The sequence below is a fragment of the Chinchilla lanigera genome, unplaced genomic scaffold (assembly GCF_000276665.1).
Source record: "Chinchilla lanigera isolate Chin_1 unplaced genomic scaffold, ChiLan1.0 scaffold00082, whole genome shotgun sequence".
NCBI classification, from domain to species: domain Eukaryota; kingdom Metazoa; phylum Chordata; class Mammalia; order Rodentia; family Chinchillidae; genus Chinchilla; species Chinchilla lanigera.
This window is the reverse complement of record NW_004955483.1, coordinates 151,566-171,030: the sequence shown is the minus strand read 5'-3', so window position 1 is coordinate 171,030 and position 19,465 is coordinate 151,566. Positions and strand designations below refer to the sequence as shown.

General features: G+C 38.7%; 1 protein-coding gene across 1 annotated transcript; it reads right to left on the bottom strand.

Moving 5' to 3' along the window:
- Positions 1–18,293: 18,293 nt before the first annotated feature.
- LOC102009503 (olfactory receptor 2V2) lies at positions 18,294–19,241 on the bottom strand. Its single transcript, XM_005403270.1, has one exon. It carries the CDS (start codon positions 19,239–19,241, stop codon positions 18,294–18,296), a length of 948 nt encoding a protein of 315 aa, XP_005403327.1.
- Between the last annotated feature and the right edge of the window lie 224 nt (positions 19,242–19,465).

The window sequence follows — 19,465 nt, the reverse complement described above, 5'->3', positions numbered from 1 at the left end:
AAGAACAGTTTATTTTATTCCTCCTTTTTTCTTACCTTTTCATACTGGTTATATCTCCAGAATATCAAATTAAAATGCTGATAATAAACATCCTTGGGGCTGGGGATTTAGCTCAGCGGCAAAAGCGCCTGTCTGGCAAGCGCAAGGTCATGAGTTCGGTTCCCGGTACCAGAGAAAAACCAAAAAAAAAAATAAATAAATAAACATCCTTATTTCATTTCTAGCCTCACAGGTGAATATTTAACACTTTAGTATTTATGGTGTTAGCTATAGTATTTTTTTTGTTATTTTTCATCAAAGAAGAAGATTCTCTATTATGAATTTCTTGAGAAGTTTCATGTTTTAAATGACTAGGGATTATAATTTTCAAACATATTTATGACTATTGACTTCAATGTATGCATTTTTTTCATCTTTAGTCTTCATGAAATTATTCATATTGCTTGATTTATTACATATAAAATTGTATATTTTCAGGAATAAGTAATACTGGAGCGTGGCATAGTGCCCTTTTTGCATATTATTGGATTCATTCTGCTTGTATTTCATTGATGATTGTTGCATCTGCATTCATGAGTAGTGTTAGTCTGTCATTTTCATATATTGCAATGGCTTTTTTCAGATTTTTGTATCTATATTATGTTAGTTTTAAAAATGTGTTTTCAAATGTTCTCCTTTTCATATCACATTGACTTTGTTTACACCCAGTTTTTTCCTGAATAAATTTTTAGAATAATTCACTATTGAATTATCTTGGAATTGAAATTTTAATGTATATTTTCAGTAAGGTTTATACATGGATGTTTAAATTATTTAGTACATATAAGATTTAGATTTTATTGCTAATCATTTATTAGTTTTGGAAAATTGCATTTTTTAAGTAGTTAAGTCATTACTTTTTTTATTTTAAAAATAAAAGGAGGAAAACATTAACAGACAGACAACCTTTTACAAAATAGCAAAAGAACAGTATAGACAATACAGAGTTACAAACAAAGTGGTAGGAAATTAACAATGCTTGTTGTATTACATATTGATATCTTCAAAGTGGTTTCTCATGAAAACAGATAGAGACATGCAATACTGATCAATCAAGGACTCATTGACAATTTCTTTCAGCAAAGAAATAGAAGACAGTAGAACAACTATGTTAACTATCCTGTATATACATACATACAAAATTTCTCCTTCTTTCCCTTCTCTTTTCCCACATCCCAGTTGCCCATTACCCTTGAGGGTTTTCCTATCATTTCACAATGTCTATCATACCTCCTAGTTTAAATTAACTCTTTCAGGTCATTACATTTTAAAGTTTGTTAGGAAGTATGTACTCAGCATTCTCACTCACTACTTTTAATGTTAGAAGTAATTCTGGACAGGTACTACAATTTTATAATTTAAAGTTATTTAACCTTTTAATAAGTAACTCAACCAAATGTTTCTAAAACACACAAAGAAATCATTCACTAAAGCATGAAATACCTACCTTGTCTATTTGCCCAAGTCTTAATCTATCTAATACACTGTCACATGTGTTTTCTTTTAAAAAGTATGACTTTTTATTTTTCCTTTATGTAAACAGCAGAATGGAGGAGTGATGGAACCCATGGAGGAGACAGGAGAGAGCACCTGTGTGCCTCGCCCTCAGCGTTGTTGTGGCTGGGCCAAGCTCTGTGCAACCTGAACAGGAGAGGAGAGTAGTCAAACTACCACATACTAGCCACAGCATATAGTGAAGCAGAGGGGACAGCCAAAAGACTGACCTGATTGAGGATGAAATCCATACCCAGGAAGAGAGATTAATTCCAGGACTGGATTGTTACCCTACTACAAAGACTAGGTGAGAGAGACCCTTGAGAGTCAGGCTTGGGAAGAGTGACACCTAAACAGCGATCTGATAACTACTGAGAAGATTAAACTCAGCCCAGGGAGATCACAGAGCCTGTGTTCTAAGGTAGGAGCCCAGGTTTGGTGGGTGTAATCTTTAGAAGGCATGAACCTAAAGAAGATGGCATTTAATATAGTGGTATGCTTGAGCTCTTACACTGCTGGCTACATCCAGTAGAAGTTAGTGGTCTGAAATATAGAGTACTACCTTGGCGGCCTAAGTGTCTTCACTAAAATCATAGGCTTCTTTGCTCTGGTTAAGGGAAGTTTATGAGTGGTTCTTAGATTTTGTCAGAATCCAGGTGGTTGAGTGTGGTGGCACACACCTGTAATCCCAGCACTTGGGAGGCTGAGGCAGGAAGATTGCTGTGAGTTTGAGACCATCCTGGGCTACATAAGGCTATCCTGGTCTGCACAGTAAAAAACTGTCTCAAAAAAGACCAAACAAAACTTCAAAACAAGAATCTAGCTGATATTTTATGTTATTGTTTTCTCTGAGTTTGCTACTATAGTCAGGGTGACATGGTTGTTACTGTCAGTTGGCTTTCATGTATATAAATATGTGGACCTCCTGGGGGATATAAACAATACTATGGCTCACTCCTGAAGAGCCAGTATTGGGCCAAAGAAGCTGCAAACCATAGCACAAAATACAAACAAAAAATAGAAAAATGAAAAGACAAGGTAACAATATGCCTCCTCCCAACACTCCCCAAACCAGTTCACAGGGCATTGAGTCAGAGGAAATCATAAGCTACACAGCAGAAATATCTGAAAGGGTGTCAATGGAGGTAAAACAGTTCAATAAGGTGCTTGGCGAACTTAAAGAAGATATAACAAATTAGAGAATGACCCTAATGAAACAAATGATCAGCAAGTCTAAAGAAGACACTAATAAAAATCTAGTAGAGCTGAAGAAAAAATGCAAAACATGAATGCCCAGCATAGATAAAAAAGGAAATCCATACAATAATTTCAAAAAGAACTCTAGAAGATTAAAAATACAATTGAAAATATGGACAGCAAAAGTGACCAATGTGAGGACAGAGTGTCAGATCCAGAGGACAGGGCTGTGGTCAATGATCAATTAATGAGACATACTTTAAAAATAGTAAGAGGACATAAAAAATGGATCCAACAGCTGCTAGATGACTCAAAGAAGACTAATATAAGAGTAATTGGAATTAATGAAAAGTCAGAAGACGGCACAAGGGGCATAAAAATTTATTTACAGAATTAATAGCAGAACTGGCATGGTGGCACACACCTATAATCCCAGCACTGGGGAGGCTGAGGCAGGAGGATCATTGTGAGTTCAAGACCAGCCTGGGCTACAAAATGAGCTCAAGACCAGCCTGAATTACATAGCGAGACCCTGTCTCAAAAAGACAAAAATAAACAAACAAAAAAGAATTAATAGCAGAAAACTTTAGACATGGAAAAAGAATTGAACATACAGATAAGTAAACCTTGTAGAATACTGAATGGCCATGATGAGAAAAAAAAATCCATGACATGTAGTAATTAAAATACTAGAAATCCAACACAAGTACAGAATCATAAAGGCTGCTAGAAAAAAGCAATAAATCACCTATAAAGGAAAACCCATCAAAAACAATTTCCAACCTAGACTGATATATCCTGCAATATTTTCTTTAAAAATTGATGGAGAAATAAGATATTTCAATGCTAAAATGACCTAAAGAAATTCATGACCGCTAAACCAATGCTCCAAAAAATTCTCAAGGATATCCTAGAAGGAGACAATGAAGCTAACAATGTCAAAATGTCTAATAAAAGGAATGCATCGGGAAAGGCTAGCAATTAAGTAGAAGGGAAAGAAATCAAAATAGCAGCAGTAAAATAACAGTGACAAAAATAAGTCAATACCTATCCTTTAAGTATCAATGTAAATAGACTAAAATTGCCAATTAAAGACACAGAATAACAGAATAGATCAAAAGCAAAATCCAACAGTATGCTGTGTACAAGAAACACATTTACCATGGAAAGACATTCATAGACTAAAAAGAAAATCAAAGAATGGAAAACAATATTCCATGCAACATGAACCCAAAGACAAATAGGAGTAAATATCTTATTTTTAGACTAGGTAGACTTTGAGCAAAAGCTGATCAAAATAGACAAAGACATTATGTATTGGTTAACAGAACTATTCTACAGGAAGAGATAATAATTATAAACATATACACCAAACTACAGTGCACCCAACTTCAGAAGACAAACATTAATAGACATAAAATATCAGCTAACCAATTATAATATGGAACTTCAAAACTTCATTATCATAAATAGATCAATTAAATAAAAAACCAACAAGGAAGTATCAGAGTTGAACCAAGCCTTTGAACACATGGATTTAATATTTATATACAGAACACAGTCCACCCAACAACAATAGAATGCATGTTCTTTTCAGTAACTCATGGTACTTTCTCCAGAGTAGACCACATATTAGCTAATAAAACATGCCTAAGTAAATGGAAAAGAATAAACATTTTACCATGTATATTATGAGATCAGAGTGCAATGAGACTAGAAACCAGTAGCAAAAGAAGCCATAGAAATTATGCAATTTATGGAAATTAAATAACACATTCTTAAATAATTAATGGTCACAGAAAAAAAATTTATAAAGAAGTAAGATTATTCCTAGAACTAATGCCAATACAACATATCAGGATTTATGGGCCATGATGAAAGCAATCCTACAAAGGAAGTTTATGACTGAATATGCACATCAGAAAAACAGAACTAGGGGCTGGGGATTTAGCTCAGCGGCACAGCGCCTGCCTGGCAAGCGCAAGGTCATGAGTTCAATTCCCAGTATGGAAAAAAAAAAAACGAAAAAAAAACAAAAACAGAACTAGCCAAAGTAGATAACCTAATGGTACAACTCAAGGTCTTAGAAAAAACAAGAAAAATCCAAATCCAGAGCTTGCACAATGAAGGAAATTATAAACAGAGCAAAAATAAATGAGATGTAAACAAAAATATTACCGCAATCAATTAACTGAAGAGCTGATTCTTTGAAAGAATAAACAAAATAGACAAACCTACAGCCAACATTACCAGAAAAGAGAAAACACAAATCATTGCAATTAAAAATTACAAAGTTGAAAAAAATTTAAAAAGGTGAAATCACACACCAGAAAATTATTACCAACTACTTCATCAACATCTATGCCAAAAAATTGGAGAACTTTCCTAGCTACACCTAAACTATCAAACCTGAACCAAGAAGACTTAAAAATCAGAAACAGTCCAGTAAAATGCAATGAAATTGAAGTAGTAATTAAAACCAAAACCTACCAACTAAGAAAAGCCCAGGGTTCACAGCTGAATTCTACAAGAACTTCAGGGAAGATATAACATCAATACTACTCAAATTTCAATGAAATTGAGAGGGAAGAAGTACCTTCAATATCATTCTCAGAAAGCTAATATTATTTTGATCCCCAAATGAGACAAGTATCTAACCAGAAAAGAGAACTATAGATCAATCTCTTTAAAGAAACTAGATGTAAAAATTCCTAGCAAGATACTGGCAAACAAAATGCAACAAATCATCAAAAAATCATATGCCATGGCCAAGTAGACTTCATCTTAGGGATACAAAGATGGTTCAACATATGCAAATCAAGAAATGTAATTCATCTCATAAGTAGAAGCAAGGATAAAAATCACATGATTATCTCAATAGATGCAGAAAAAATTCTTTTACAAGTATTCTTTTTCCTTCTAGAGAAAATTCTTAAAAGCCTTAAAAGCAATCAACCTGTAAACTGAGCTCTGGGTCTGTGCTTTAAACCTGTACATTGTGCTATCTCCTATCAATTCCTCCATCCTCAGGAAGTGAACTATTAAGAGGACAGTATATCTCAGATTTAAACATATGTAAATGGTCATCTTAACATAGCCTGTCAAACGAGCAAATGACCAAACCCCACAGACACATCCTAGATATATCCCCAGGTCTACAAAGAAAACCTCAACCCCTTACCATAGACGTCTGTCTCCCTCTGGAGGACTTGCTCTCTATTTCTTTGAGTGTGTACTTTAAAAAATTCAGCCTGATAAACCTTTTTATTCCTCTTGCATACATGTCTTGAAAATTATTTTTCTATGTCATAAATCAGCGTACCTACAAATTCCCCAGTGACTGGGATAAGTCAGTCAAGATCCCAAAACTCAGATTTAGGGAACCTCCTTGGATGTGGTCTGGTGACATTTCTTCTGGCAAGCTAGTGTTAGGAGGTAAATGAGACATCAAACCATTGACTTTGGTCCAGCCGAAGGCTTTTAAATTTTTTTCCCCTAACCATTTATTTCTGATCCTTTCTCTCTCTCTCTATTTTCTCTTCTGCCTTCTCTAGCTCTCCTTCCTCTTTACTCTCTTGCTTTCTATCTCTCTTGATAAGCAAGGTGCAACATTTGAAAAGCCAGTGCCATGGGTAGTAAAACAATATGCCAATATGCAAGGACTGTGGAAAAGTAAAGATATTTTTAATACACTGTACAATAGCAGTAGGTGAGTTCCAAGCAAGAATCATCACCAAGGAGAATGTAGGGTCATTTATATTTGATTTTAATGTGAGGAGGGGATTTGGGAACATTATCCTTGGGATGCTTCCACTGGGTTATGGTGGGCTTACTGTTCATCCATCTCAGATTTAGAAATAGCCAGGTGTTTCTTTAAGACTAAAGTAAATAATGTAGGAGAAATATAACTCCCAACCTGGTAGATGTCATGTGCACTGAAAGCAAAGAATGAATTCCAAGAGACAATGGAGGTTAAGAGTAGAAAGGTTTATTACGAGATAACTCCTGAGAGAGAGGAGGAGACCTAAAAGTTGGTTCCCACGGAGATCCTTTGTAATTTAGATGGCAGAATTGCAGTTTGGGTACAAAGTGGGTCAAACTATAATCAACCTATAGGATTACAACTGCAGTATAGCTGCTTAGCTAATATTGATCCAATAGGGAAATGGATCATATAGCAAGGGTATATGTGTAGGAACAGGGGGTCAGAGGGAGGAAAAAGGATAAAATAGGATATCATTAAGCTTCATTAAAGAAATTAATAGAAAAAGGCAGCTTTTTGCCTCTGCATTTAGACTCCAACAATTCGAAAGACAAAAGTAAAGAGAGAGAACCCAGACCCAGAAAGGGACCAGGTAGCACAATACAAAAATTTAGCAGAAAGTTGATAGGCAAAACAGGGATGTAGTCAGGAACATGAAAGGTCAGGGTAACCAGCCTCGTTGTCCACCTTTGATAAAATACAAAGGAGAGAAAGAGCAGCCGCATCATGAACCTTACTTAATATATAAAACAAAATGTCCCCTTTACTTAATCATTAACTCTAACTCACCTTTATGTAAGGCTTCCCCCTTACTTATCCATCACAAAGGGACAGGAAGGAATCAAAAGGCCAGAAAAAAGAATGTAGGCAGACCTGACCTGGTTAGAATCAGAGATAGCCAGAGAGCCAGTCAGATGGTGATAATTTCAGGTGCCCAGATGCAGGACGAGAGAAATCATTAATCCTAAATAAAAACCGGCTGAGGACAAAAATCCATGGACATTCACTTCTGATGCTCCCTACTTTTTGAAAGTAGCTGTCTATCTTCTTTATTTCACTCTTTTCCAAATAAACCATTTTTTTAACTTTTAAAATACGTCTCTTTAATTCATTACTGAAGCTGAGAGTTTATAATCCCTGCAGGATCCTGGTAGCTGTGTGTTTTAGTAGACCAGTGGCAAGGCATGACATGATGTACATCCTTTCCCCAGACATATCACATGGAAAAAACAAAGGCATTTTGGGGAAGGGATGGGTCCAGATGTTCTGGACATCCACATGGGCAACTAATGCCTATCTGGAATTACTGGACCAGGTGGTACTAATTACAGAATAATTCCAAATTATTGTTTGTGCCTTAGAGAGGCCTGATGGCCTGGCCATCGCATTTCTACCTCAAGACCTGTCCTTCAGATGCGCCTCTGAGCACAGTTTTGATGTCTTTATCTTTCTGCTGACTCCCCTGAGAGCCCAGTCCCTCTCTGACTATATATTAATTTCTGTCTAATTTAGCTACCTGTACTATTATGTCTTTGTTTGAGAAGATCCAGTACACTTGACATTGCTAAGAATAATTCCTCCAAGCCAAACTGATTAACAAATATATAAAGATTAATGTTAGGGGAAATCAGGATATCGTATAGATGGTTGTACCTGAAAGGGATTTTTGAAGTTGGGATAGGAGACATGTCAAGTGTTAGAACATCTAGTATAGTATGTGTAGTTTGTGTGTTAGCTTGCAAGGTAGAACGTTAATGTTAGAGTATAGGCTTACCACACAGCTGCAATATGGTCTTAAAGAAATAATGATAAAGTAAACAAGACTCTTTTTCCTCTCCTCTCCTTTCCTCTCCTCTCCTTTCCTCTCCTCTCCTCTCCTCTCCTCTCCTCTCCTCACTTCTCCTCTCCTTTCTTCTCCTCTTCTTTCCTCTCCTCTCCTGTTCTCTTCTCTCCTTTCTTCTCTTGTCTCTCCCTTCCCTACAGTTCTCTTTTCTTGCCCATTTTCTCTTCCACTTGTAGGTTTTCGTCTGTTTAATTAGGAAACTCAAATCCTTTAATGTTTTATGATATTAATTATCAGGGATAGTTAAAGAAGTAAGGGATGAACAAAGGCCCTGAATTTGGTTCGATTCCTGGTATCAAAAAAAGATAAGAAAATAAATCCTATCAATATACCAGAAAATTATTTACTTGTACTGAAATCTTATTCTTTGTATGATATTTAGCATCACCTTAGCTTACAGTTACCAGATGACAGTAAAATCCCCTCGCTAAGTCATTGGAAAAAACTCCAGACACATCCACAGAGAGATAATGCACATTTCTACATCTGCTTTATCATTTCCAGTTGTCCTTGATTTATTCCTGTTTTTGCAGAAAAGAACCTGGGCTTTGGATTCCTTGGGCATCTGAATATTCTGTCCCTTCATATAAGCTGAGGGAAGGATGTATGGGTTATGTGCACAGCACAGGAAGTTTGGAGAACTTGCTTATTTCTTCTTTTTTTCCCCCCTTTGGCACCAGGGATCCAACTCAGGACCTTCTGCTTGGCAGGCAAGTGCTTGTGCCACTGAGCTATATCCCTGAACTTGTTTATTTGTGAAAGAAAAAAATATATATCTATTTGCTTTTCTTCCCTTAATTACCTGTTCGTATCCTTTGCTATTTTCTTCCTTTATGGAGAAATTTACCCATTTAAGACTTTTTATGTTTAATTTGTTTTGTTTTGTTTTGCTGTGCTGGGGAATGAAACTCAGGGTATCATGCATACTAGATATGGGCTATACCCCTGAGCTCTATACTTAGCCTACTGTCTGTGTCTTTAATATATTTGCAAATTACATACATGTAAAGTATTTATATGTAAAGTATATATTTATTTCCAGACTACAGGTGTATGCCACTTGACCTTGCTCTTGTCCCTTAACTTTTAACAACAAATATTTGAATTTTATATATACAAAAATTTGCAATATTCTCTGTTTTGGGGGTTTTGTAAGTTGTGATTGTAAAAGCAGTTCCCATTATTTTCTTCCAGTTCTGCTACAGTTTGTGAATCACTTATTTTGTTACATTCATTTAAATTTTATCAAAAAAAGTTTTGGAGGTCCTAAGGATTGAACCCAGGGACTTTGCTCTAATCTTCATTCTCATCTCATTTTTAATTTTTTTGTTTTGTTTTGTTTTGAGACAGGCTGTTACTGAGTTTCTACGTTGCCTAGGCTGGTCTTGAACTTGTGATCCTCTTGCCTCAGCATCTCAGAGTGATGATATCAGAAGAAAAAGGGGCAAATTGCAAGGGCCTGGCTAAACTTAAGGCAAGGTGAGACAAGCCTCAGGAAACTAGAGAGTAAAAGATAAAGGAGTAATAAAATTTGTTGATGACAAGAAACCTGACCACAGCAGCATCTGCATACCTTCATTTTTGCACATCTATCTGTCCCTTTTGTGTGCCAAAAGCTACATATAAGCCACTAGATTTAGGTGCTTCTTTGGCATCCTCCATTAGAGCTCACCTTATATAGCAAGGTGGTAGCAATAAGCCACACCTGATTAATTCCCAACTGCTATTCTGTCACATTCACTCTTTGTCATCCTCAGGACAAAAGCTCAGAAAGAGAATTGGTTACAATGGGATTACAGGTGTGTACCACTGTGCCTAGTTTTAACATAATTTTGGTGCTTTTATACTATGGGTACTCCACAACTATTTAAAAAAATAGGAAAAGTAGCTGAGCATAGTGGCCCATGCCTCTAACTCCAGCACTATGGGAGGCTGATACAGAGGATTACAAGTTTCATTGCAGCCTGGGAAATTTAGTAACTTAGGACGCTGTTTCAAAATTTAAAAAAAAAAACACCTGGGGATGGGGATGTAACTAAGTACAAAGGGCTTGTATAAGCCCCAGTACTACAATGGAAAAAGAAAAGAATTCCCCAGACTGAGCTCAAACTTGTGATCCTCCTGACTCAACCTCCCAGAGGGTTAGAATTATAGGTGTATATCCCCATGCCCAGCTTTCTTTTCTTTTCTTTTCTTTTTTCTTTTCTTTTCTTTTCTTTGGGAGACTAGTGAATGTGCCAAGCTCTCTCCTATCCACAGACCAGCCCTGAAAGAGGATGATCCAGGTGGTGCTTCCCATTAAAAAATAGATCAGGGCAGAAGTGAAGGAGGAGGTGCCATGTAGAGCACAAGTAGGAGCTGCTAACGGGGTAGTACACACACACATATATACAGATGCACATACATGCACACACATGCACACATATGCACATGCACACACACACAGAGGAAAACTCCTGCAGAAAGTTTCTGTATGTGTGATGGAGACAGCACTGCTACCTTGCATCCTGGAGTATCTAGCAGGTGTCCCTGGAGTTGTTTCTGAGGAGGTAGAAGGGACACCTGGCTTCCAGCCAAATGCAGTTGCTCTGGGCACTCTCCCACTGGGAACAGAAAGTGAGCTCATCTGGAGCCGTCCACGCGAGGGACTCCCTCAAGCTGACTCAGGCTTAGGAGGCTTCCAGGGCACTGTGCTCTCACTTCCTTGAGTAGCCCAAGAGTGCTCATTAGATGCTTGTTAGAAACTTACCTATTAATGAATCCTGGAGGAAACCATGCAGCACAGAGCAGGTAAGGGACAGAGAAGCTGGGTCCCTCAGCGGGTGAGCCTGAGGACCAGGTGCTGGTTGCAGAGGGAGCCAGGGATGACTTTGGTCCACCTCATATTGTGCCTGTCTTCATGCCACTCTGAGAGCACCTGATCCTTGATCACATGCTTTCCCGTGCTTTCTTCCTTCATAGAATGGGTCTGGCAAAGCTTAGTCCTCTGTGGAAACACCTGTTCTAGTTTCATAACACTGCCAGGGGAAAATGCCACAGATTGGATGGCTTCTACAACAGACATTTTCTCATGGTTCTCCAGCCTAGAAGCCCAAGGTGAAGGCATCAGATTTGTTTTTTTCTGACTGCTATGCAGTGGATTTGTAGGAGGCAGGTAGATAAGCCACCCAGGAGATGCAGACATGGCTCTGGGTGTTAAGAGCCTTGGCTAAATAGGATGTCTCCATCCTCAAGGGCCTTCAGCAGCTTCCCCACAGAAGCTCTTTCCTTTCCACTACACTCTGGATAGGCTCCTTTTTTTTTGTCCCCAGGGCCTTTGCACAGAACTATATTGTCAATCCTTAATTTTTTTTTAAATTTTATTTTCATTGGTCCATGTTTGTAATGCATTCTTACATTAATCATGGGGAGTTGGTATATGTACATGACATATCTCAATTCTTTACTTTAAAATGCCCTCTCCGGCTTCCGGAGCACAGGGAGCCACAGGCGGGGAGCGCTGGTCTTCCAGCTGGCTAGCTTCCTGCCTCGTAGGCCCCTGGAGGGAGGGCCCCCAGCTCATGGGGAGCTCTGCGCAGTGAGCGCTGTTGCACACTGGCCCTTAGGCCTGCCGCCGCTGCCGCTCAATTGAGATCTATCATGACACATAGAAACAATGACACAATTGGCCCACCATGCACCTGCTGCAGATGCCCACCCACGGATGTGTGTGAATCATTCAGACATGGAGAAACCCCTGGGAATACATGCCATACAATGGGCTACTCTTGCTCCTGCCATTGAGAACCAGAAAGGTCCAGAGTCAGCGGAGGAGCAGCTGCTGAACAAGGACTCAGAGAACATGAGAATGCAGACTTAACCCATGGAGTCAGAGGTCCTGCGGACTGGGGTCACGAGAGCCGCTCGGAAGCTGTAAACCAGGAGGACCTTGCACAATACCTGCAGAGACTCCCTGGAAGCCATCCTTCCCCTGACAGTACAGGCTGTGGTGGAGCTCCGGAGAAGTCTGCAGCAGGATTCCTTCTGCCTGTGCTGACAGTTGGGGAGAGGACACTAACTGCTTGTGGGGTCCCAATGCGATGGGAGGCTGGAGAGAAAACGCTACAAAAAATGGCTCTTGCCCCAGATGGCTCACTTGATTTTTGACAACCCTCAGGCTGTAACTACTTGTTAGATCCTTCTTGCATATCTCTGTCTTCCTGAGAAACCACTTTGAAGATACCACCATGTATTACAGCAGTCATTGATATTTTCCTACTAATCTATCCATAACTCTGTAATGTTTGTATTGTTCCTATCCTATTTCATAAATGGATCCATGTTTATTATTATGTGTTTCCTACAACAACCATTGAGAATTATTGAATGATTATTCAGTAGGTCACTCATGTATAGTTCTATTTATATTCTTTAGAAGCCACTTTGAAGATACCAAAGTATAGTACAACAACTATTGATAATCTCCTACCTCTTTTGTCTGTAACTCACTATCATTTGTCTATTTGTTTTTCTGAGAAACTATCTTGTAGATAACAATATGTAAAAAATAGCCATTGATAATTTCCTACCACTTTGTCTGTAATTTGGTAAGCCCCCCCTATTATTATGTTATCCTTCTTTTACTCTTTAAAATAAATAAATAAATAAATAAAATGCCTTCTCCTCCTCCCTCCCTACACTTCTTGGACCTCTTCACATACATGCTGGTAGTACATGATGATCACAGTCTTCATAAGAACTTGATAGATGCATGAATGCGGCCCTTTCCAGTCCCCCTTCCCCCCTTTCTATTAATCTCCTTTCTCTCCTCTCCCTCCCCCACCTTCAATCTTTCAGTTCCCTTCCCATATACAGAAGATCCATCTTGCTGTTTCCTACTATCTATCCCTTATTTTGCACTTTTTTCATATATTAGGGTTCTCATATAAAAGACACCATGCACTATCTAACCTTGTCCCTTCTAATTTTGAGATAGGGTATCACTAAGTTGGTAAGTTGGCCAGGCTGGGCTGGAACTTGCAGTCCTCCTGCTTCAGCCTTTCAAAGTGCTTGGTCCCCACAATGTGTTTCATTCTATCTGCCTTCCAAAATGTCAGTTTGTTTCCCACTACCTTCCAAAATGACAGTTTCATAGATATTGTACCCTTGATAATGGCAGACAGTTTCAGGTTTATGAAGGTTTCAGTTAGTGTTTTTTTAAAATTAACTTTATGGTGGTGCAAAAGTATAACTTAAATAGTACTTAAAACTTGAATTTTGACCCTTTCCCAGGCTACTGATGCCTACCATGTTTCTTTCAAGATGCTAGTAGTCACAGTTCTGGGTTGATTGTGAGGGTGCACACTTGTTTGTGCTGTTGCCAGCGTTTTTATTAGGCTTTGAGTTGAATAATTTTGCTCAACTTCAGGATAATGTAAGTTAGCATGTTTAAGGTAGGCTAAGCTAGGGTGTTAAATAGGTTAAGTACATTAAATATATTTTCTTTTTTCTTATGTGGTAATGGGGATTGAAAACAGGGCCTTCACACTGAACTACATCCCCAGTTATTTTTTAATTTTTATGTAGAAACAAGATCTTGCTAAATCCTTAAGTTGCCCAGTATTGTCTCAAGCTTGTCATTCTCTGCCTCAGCCTTGTAGAATACTAGAATTATAGGTGTACACCACCAACCCACCTGTAAACACATTTTCAACTTAGTATATTTTTGGTTTACAATGAGTTAGTAGGCTATAAGCCCATCATAAGTCAAGGAGCATATGTATCTGTAAAAATAAACAAGGTTGGGGGTATCCTCAGTGTCAGAACACATACTTAGCAAGCACAGGGCCCTGGTCTCAATCGCTGGCATCAAAACAAACAAGACAAAACAAAACACAGCTAACACATAGAGGTTCTGTGTGCTGGACCTCTGTTTCATTCATAAGCTTCACTCTTTATTCTCATGACAGCCCTCTAAAGTACGTACTACTAGTGCTGTTTGTTATAGTGCTGGTGCATGCGTGAGTGCACTACCACTGAGCTACACACCCATCCCGGGAACATCTGGTACCCAGTTCTACAGATGAGGACACTGAGCACAGAGATGCTATGGAACTTGCTAAGGGCAGCAGATAACAAAGGTGGAATAGCCTGGATGGCCCACCTCACTTTTCTGCCTAAAACAGCATCTACTTTTCAAGGTCTGCCTCCAATCTATGAAAGTTGCCTCTGCATATTTCAGAGATAACAAAGTGTCATATTTTAATTTCAGGTTAAAAAAATAAGACCCAAATGAAACAAAACTCCATTTATTTTTGTTTGTTTTACATTTGTTTTTTAATTAGTGCAAGCTGATTATACAGATTAACGGGCTTTATTCTGGCGGATTCATACGTTCAACATAACACATTTTGATCATTTTCATCCCTTATCACCCCCTTACCCCAGTTGCACATACATGCATTTCCATGCACACATTCTATTTTTAAGAAGTGTTTATTGGTGTATGTTTGTGGTGCATAATGATTGCATTCAGCTTGGGGGACTGATACATACCACATCGTGCTTATTTTTATCTCCCCAACCTCACTCTTTGCCGCTTCCTCTTGCCCAACCCTTTTCCTGTCTCTCCAGTGTCTGCCTCTCAGTTTCATAACATGTGTCTTTGATTTTTCTCTTTACATTCTTATACTTTTGGTCTGTCATATTAAACAAAATATGTGATGTTTAACAGAATCTCCATTTCTGTGTGCATCTCAGCTCTTAAACCCAAACCAGATTCTACACGTTATTGTCTGGCCTGTTTGGGCGCTTGGCTCTCTGCTGCCCTCCTGTGGCTATTTGTTTTTCTGTGTGAGAAAGATTACTTTTTTTTTTTTTTTTTGGTCATTTTCAGGCAGGGTTTTCGCTTTGCAGTTCAGGCTGGCCTTGAACTCACTGGATAGCCCAGGTTGGCCTGGGGAACGCGCAGTGATCTTCCTGCCTCAATCTCCAGAGTGCTGGGATTACAGGCCTGCGCCAGCATGCCCGGCTGGAAAGATTAATCTTTGATCTTCCGTACTCTTTACTACAGCAGATAGTTTCCTTGGAAGGCCAGACTATGGGATACTATGTGACTATGACAAATACAATCCTTACTGTTATGTAGATTTCACTTTAGCTTTACTATATCACACAAACATATACACAGTCTTCGCAACTGTAGGTGTAAAGCAATTTACTACAATGTATTACTCTTTTACATTCATTACAATTTGACTTGGATTGATGTGATTACAATAGAGATTTGCCACATGCATGCACAAAAATCCCCGAGTGAGGTGAACCAGAAGAAGATGTGGTGAAGTAGTTGGTAAACAGCAGTGGTTTTTCTGAATTTAAATTGCTTATTATAGAAAATTTTAAGCATATACGAATTTAAGCAAGTATCACAAACTTTTGTACACCCCGGCAAGATTCTTATTTTTTCTATTTTCCCATGCATTGATACATATTATATTTCTCTCTCTTATTTCCTTACTTTACAACATTTCTACATTTTTAATTATACACACTAAGACTAATTATGAAATTAACATGTCTTATTTCATACAATCATTGGTTAGGTAACTGAATTATGGGCCTGGACACAAGGGAGAGCTCTTTTGTGCTCTAGAACATACTACATTTCTGAGCAGTAGCAAGTGCTTCATAGATATTTGTTAACTGAAACTTTGGCCTTGGGCTGGGGGTGCAATTCAGTAATAGAGTACTTTCCTAGCCTGTACCAGATCCTGAGTTTGATCCCTAGTGCTGCAAAAAAGAATAAACCCTGGCCTTTGTTCAAGAAATGAGTTAAAGACACAAAGAAAGAAATAAAATCAAACATGATTGTCCCATCACTAGACTAATTAAGGCAAATGAAAGTAAACCTTTGTTTGCTGGGTACTTAAACCCAAGTCTTGATTTCCTCAGTCCTAGTATTAACCCTAAATTAGTAATGGTATTCACTCCAGAGTGTTTGTTGTGCAAATTAAACCAAGGTAACTATGTAGTCATGGCCTATCATAAGACCCTCCTTCCTTTCTTTCCTTCTTCCTTCCTTCCTTCCTTTCCTTCTTCCTTCCTTCCTTCCTTTTCTTTCTTTCTTTCTTTCTTTCTTTCTTTCTTTCTTTCTTTCTTTCTTTCTTTCTTTCTTTCAGTGCTGGAGACTGAACCAAGGCCTCATACATGTTAAGCTTGCACCCTACCACTTCTCTACAAACCACACTTCATGGTAAATCTCAAATCCTAAAACTGAGTGAATATCTCCCCGTGGCTTAGCCAAATTCCCAGGACTCAACTCGCCCCTTCCTTTTTCTAGGCTTTCAATGGAGATAATTTTTTTTACAAGAAAAGGTAGCTTTATTGGAATTGTGCACTAAGGATTGCATCTAAGTTTAACAGGTTATGAGCAAGCCATTTGTGGTTGAATACAAATATTTGAAAATAAATTTTAAAATAAAAGAATAAATTTTGTTCTGTGTTCCAGTATTTTTTTTTTCTTCTTCTTCTTTTGGTACTAAAAATTAACCTGGGGCTTTTTGCACTGAGCTACATCCCTGGACTTGTTTTTATTTTAAGTTTTGAAGCAGAGTCTCATTAAGTCAGTAAGTTGCCAAGGCTGGGATAGAATTTGCACTCTTCCTGCCTCAGCTTCTCAGAGTGTTGGGACTACCGGCTTATACTACCATGCCCAGTTTTATGTTCCAGTCTTAATACCTGAGAAGATACAGCTTATTCTGGAGCCTGAGGTAAGGAGATCACTTGAGCCCGGAAGTATGAGGCCAGCTTGGGCAACATTGCTAGACCAGATCAAAAAAAGAAAGAAAGAGTGTAAACCAACGAACAAACAAAATATGAAGTGATAAAGAGTGGCAAATTTTGCTAGAGGATTGTATATATACACAGTTCTCAGTGGTATTTCCAGTGTGCAGACCTGAATATACAAATATATAAGTCTTTACACTGTTTCTCATGAATCTAAAAGACTTTGCATTTCTATTCTTGAAAATAGTCTTTTTTTCCCCTACTAAAAATTGAATGCAGGGCCTTCACACTGACCTACATCCCAGCCATATCTGTTTTTATTTCATGCTAGGGTCTTGCTAAGTTGCCCAGGCTGGGTTTTTTTTTTTTTTTTTTGGTTTTTCTCCGGCACCGGGAACCGAACTCACGACCTTGCGCTTGCCAGGCAGGCGCTTTGCCGCTGAGTTAAATCCCCAGCCCCTCCCAGGCTGGGTTTAAATTTTTAAAATCCTTCTGCCTCAGCCTCAGAGTGCTGAGATTGCAGGTGCGCATCATTATGCCTGGCTTAAAGTAGTCCTAAAGTTTCCAGATTCATGACATAAAGGTAGGAATTCACCAAAGAGATTTACATAGATTGATTTTGTACTATCTGGAATCTTTTCACCAAAACACTAGTGAGAGTCTGTTAGTGTGGGGCATTAAATAAGTAAAAGGCAAGTTATTCCTACATAAATAAATGAAGCATATAACATAGTGCCTCTCAAATGATATACTCTGAATAAATGGTCTACATTAGTAAGAAGAATCAGCAAGTTCTGCTCAGAGACCCATCTGTTAATGAAAGTAATTCTAATTTTATGTAATAAATGATAACAATCCCAGCCTCTTATTTCTGCATATACTGAAGTTTACAAATTCCTCCATTCCTCTTTAACGTATTTTACAAAACAATCAGTCTGTATCAGATTGAGGAAAAAAAATCTGTCTTTTGAGAGAGAGGTGGTGGGGAGGGAGAGAGAGATACCGGTTTAGGCTGTTAAAGAACTTCCCCAGCATGCAGGTGCCATGATTCTCATTACTGATAAAACTAAATCCTAAAAAGAGTGAATTATTTACCTAGGGGACACAGCTTATCTCAGTTATTCTGGAGGCTGATGCAGGAAGATTGCTTGAACCCAGGAGTTTGAGGCCAGGCCCCAGTTGCCCTGGCGTTTAGTGCTGATTACTGATCCTGCAGTGGTTCAATCCATTCCTCAGTGCGCCCATCACCTCCCTGTTCCTCAAGCTATAAATGAGAGGATTAAGCATAGGAGTAAGGACTGTGTAGAAGACAGAGACCACCTTGTCCTGGCTAGGGACCCGGTAGGGCCTTGGTCTCAGGTAGATGAACATGGCTGCCCCATAGAAGAAGGAGACAGCTGTCAGGTGCGAGGAGCAAGTGGTCAGAGCCTTTTTTTGGGCCTGAGTAGAGCGCATACGGAGCACAGTCCCCAGAATTCGACCATAAGAGGCCACAATGATGGAAAAGGGAAAGAGCAGCATGAAAACACAGCAAACAAATATCACTGTCTCAAAAAGGGATGTATCTACACAGGCCAGTTTCAACAAGGATAGCATCTCACAGAAGAAGTGGTCCACCTCCCTCAAGTCACAGTAAGGGAAGTTCATTACTACCACCATCTGAATCAAGCCATCTAGTATCCCAAAAGCCCAGGAGCTCCCAACCATCCAGAGGCAGACCTTTTGATTCATGAGGATAGGATAGTGAAGTGGGTGGCTAATGGCTACGTAACGGTCATAAGCCATGAGTCCAAGCAAGAGCCCCTCGGATCCCACAAGACAGACAAAAAGACCAATTTGTATACCACAACCCACAAAGGAGATGGACTTCCTGCCAGACAGGAAGTTGAATGCCATCTTTGGCACATTGGTACAGACCAACATTAGGTCCATGAGGGAGAGCTGACTAAGGAAGAAGTACATGGGAGTGTGAAGTCGTGGATCAGTGTAGATAAGGAAGATGAGAAGAACATTCCCACAGAGGGACACTGTGAAGACTGTCATGACTACAGAGAAAAGAACAAGATCAGTTGGACTGTGGGAAAAAATGCCCAAAAGGACGAAGTCATCTGTGGATGATTGGTTCAACCATACTGCCATGGCTCAGTTCCTGGTCACCTAAAGAATAGGGACAAAAATATGCTGAATGGACTGATGCTTTTTGCAGTTCTAGGGATCAAAACCAAAACACTGGTCATGCTAAGCAAGCATTCTACCATTTAGCAATATTCTCAGCCCCTTTTATGGACATTTAAAAACACTTGAACTCTGCATTCTACATTTCATGTCAGCTATTTTGTTTATAAATTATCAAAGCTTAACAG

What these genes read in the sequence shown, in the direction of transcription:
- LOC102009503 (XM_005403270.1), bottom strand. Translation starts at nt 19,241, where the DNA reads ATGGCAGTATGGTTGAACCAATCATCCACAGATGACTTCGTCCTTTTG.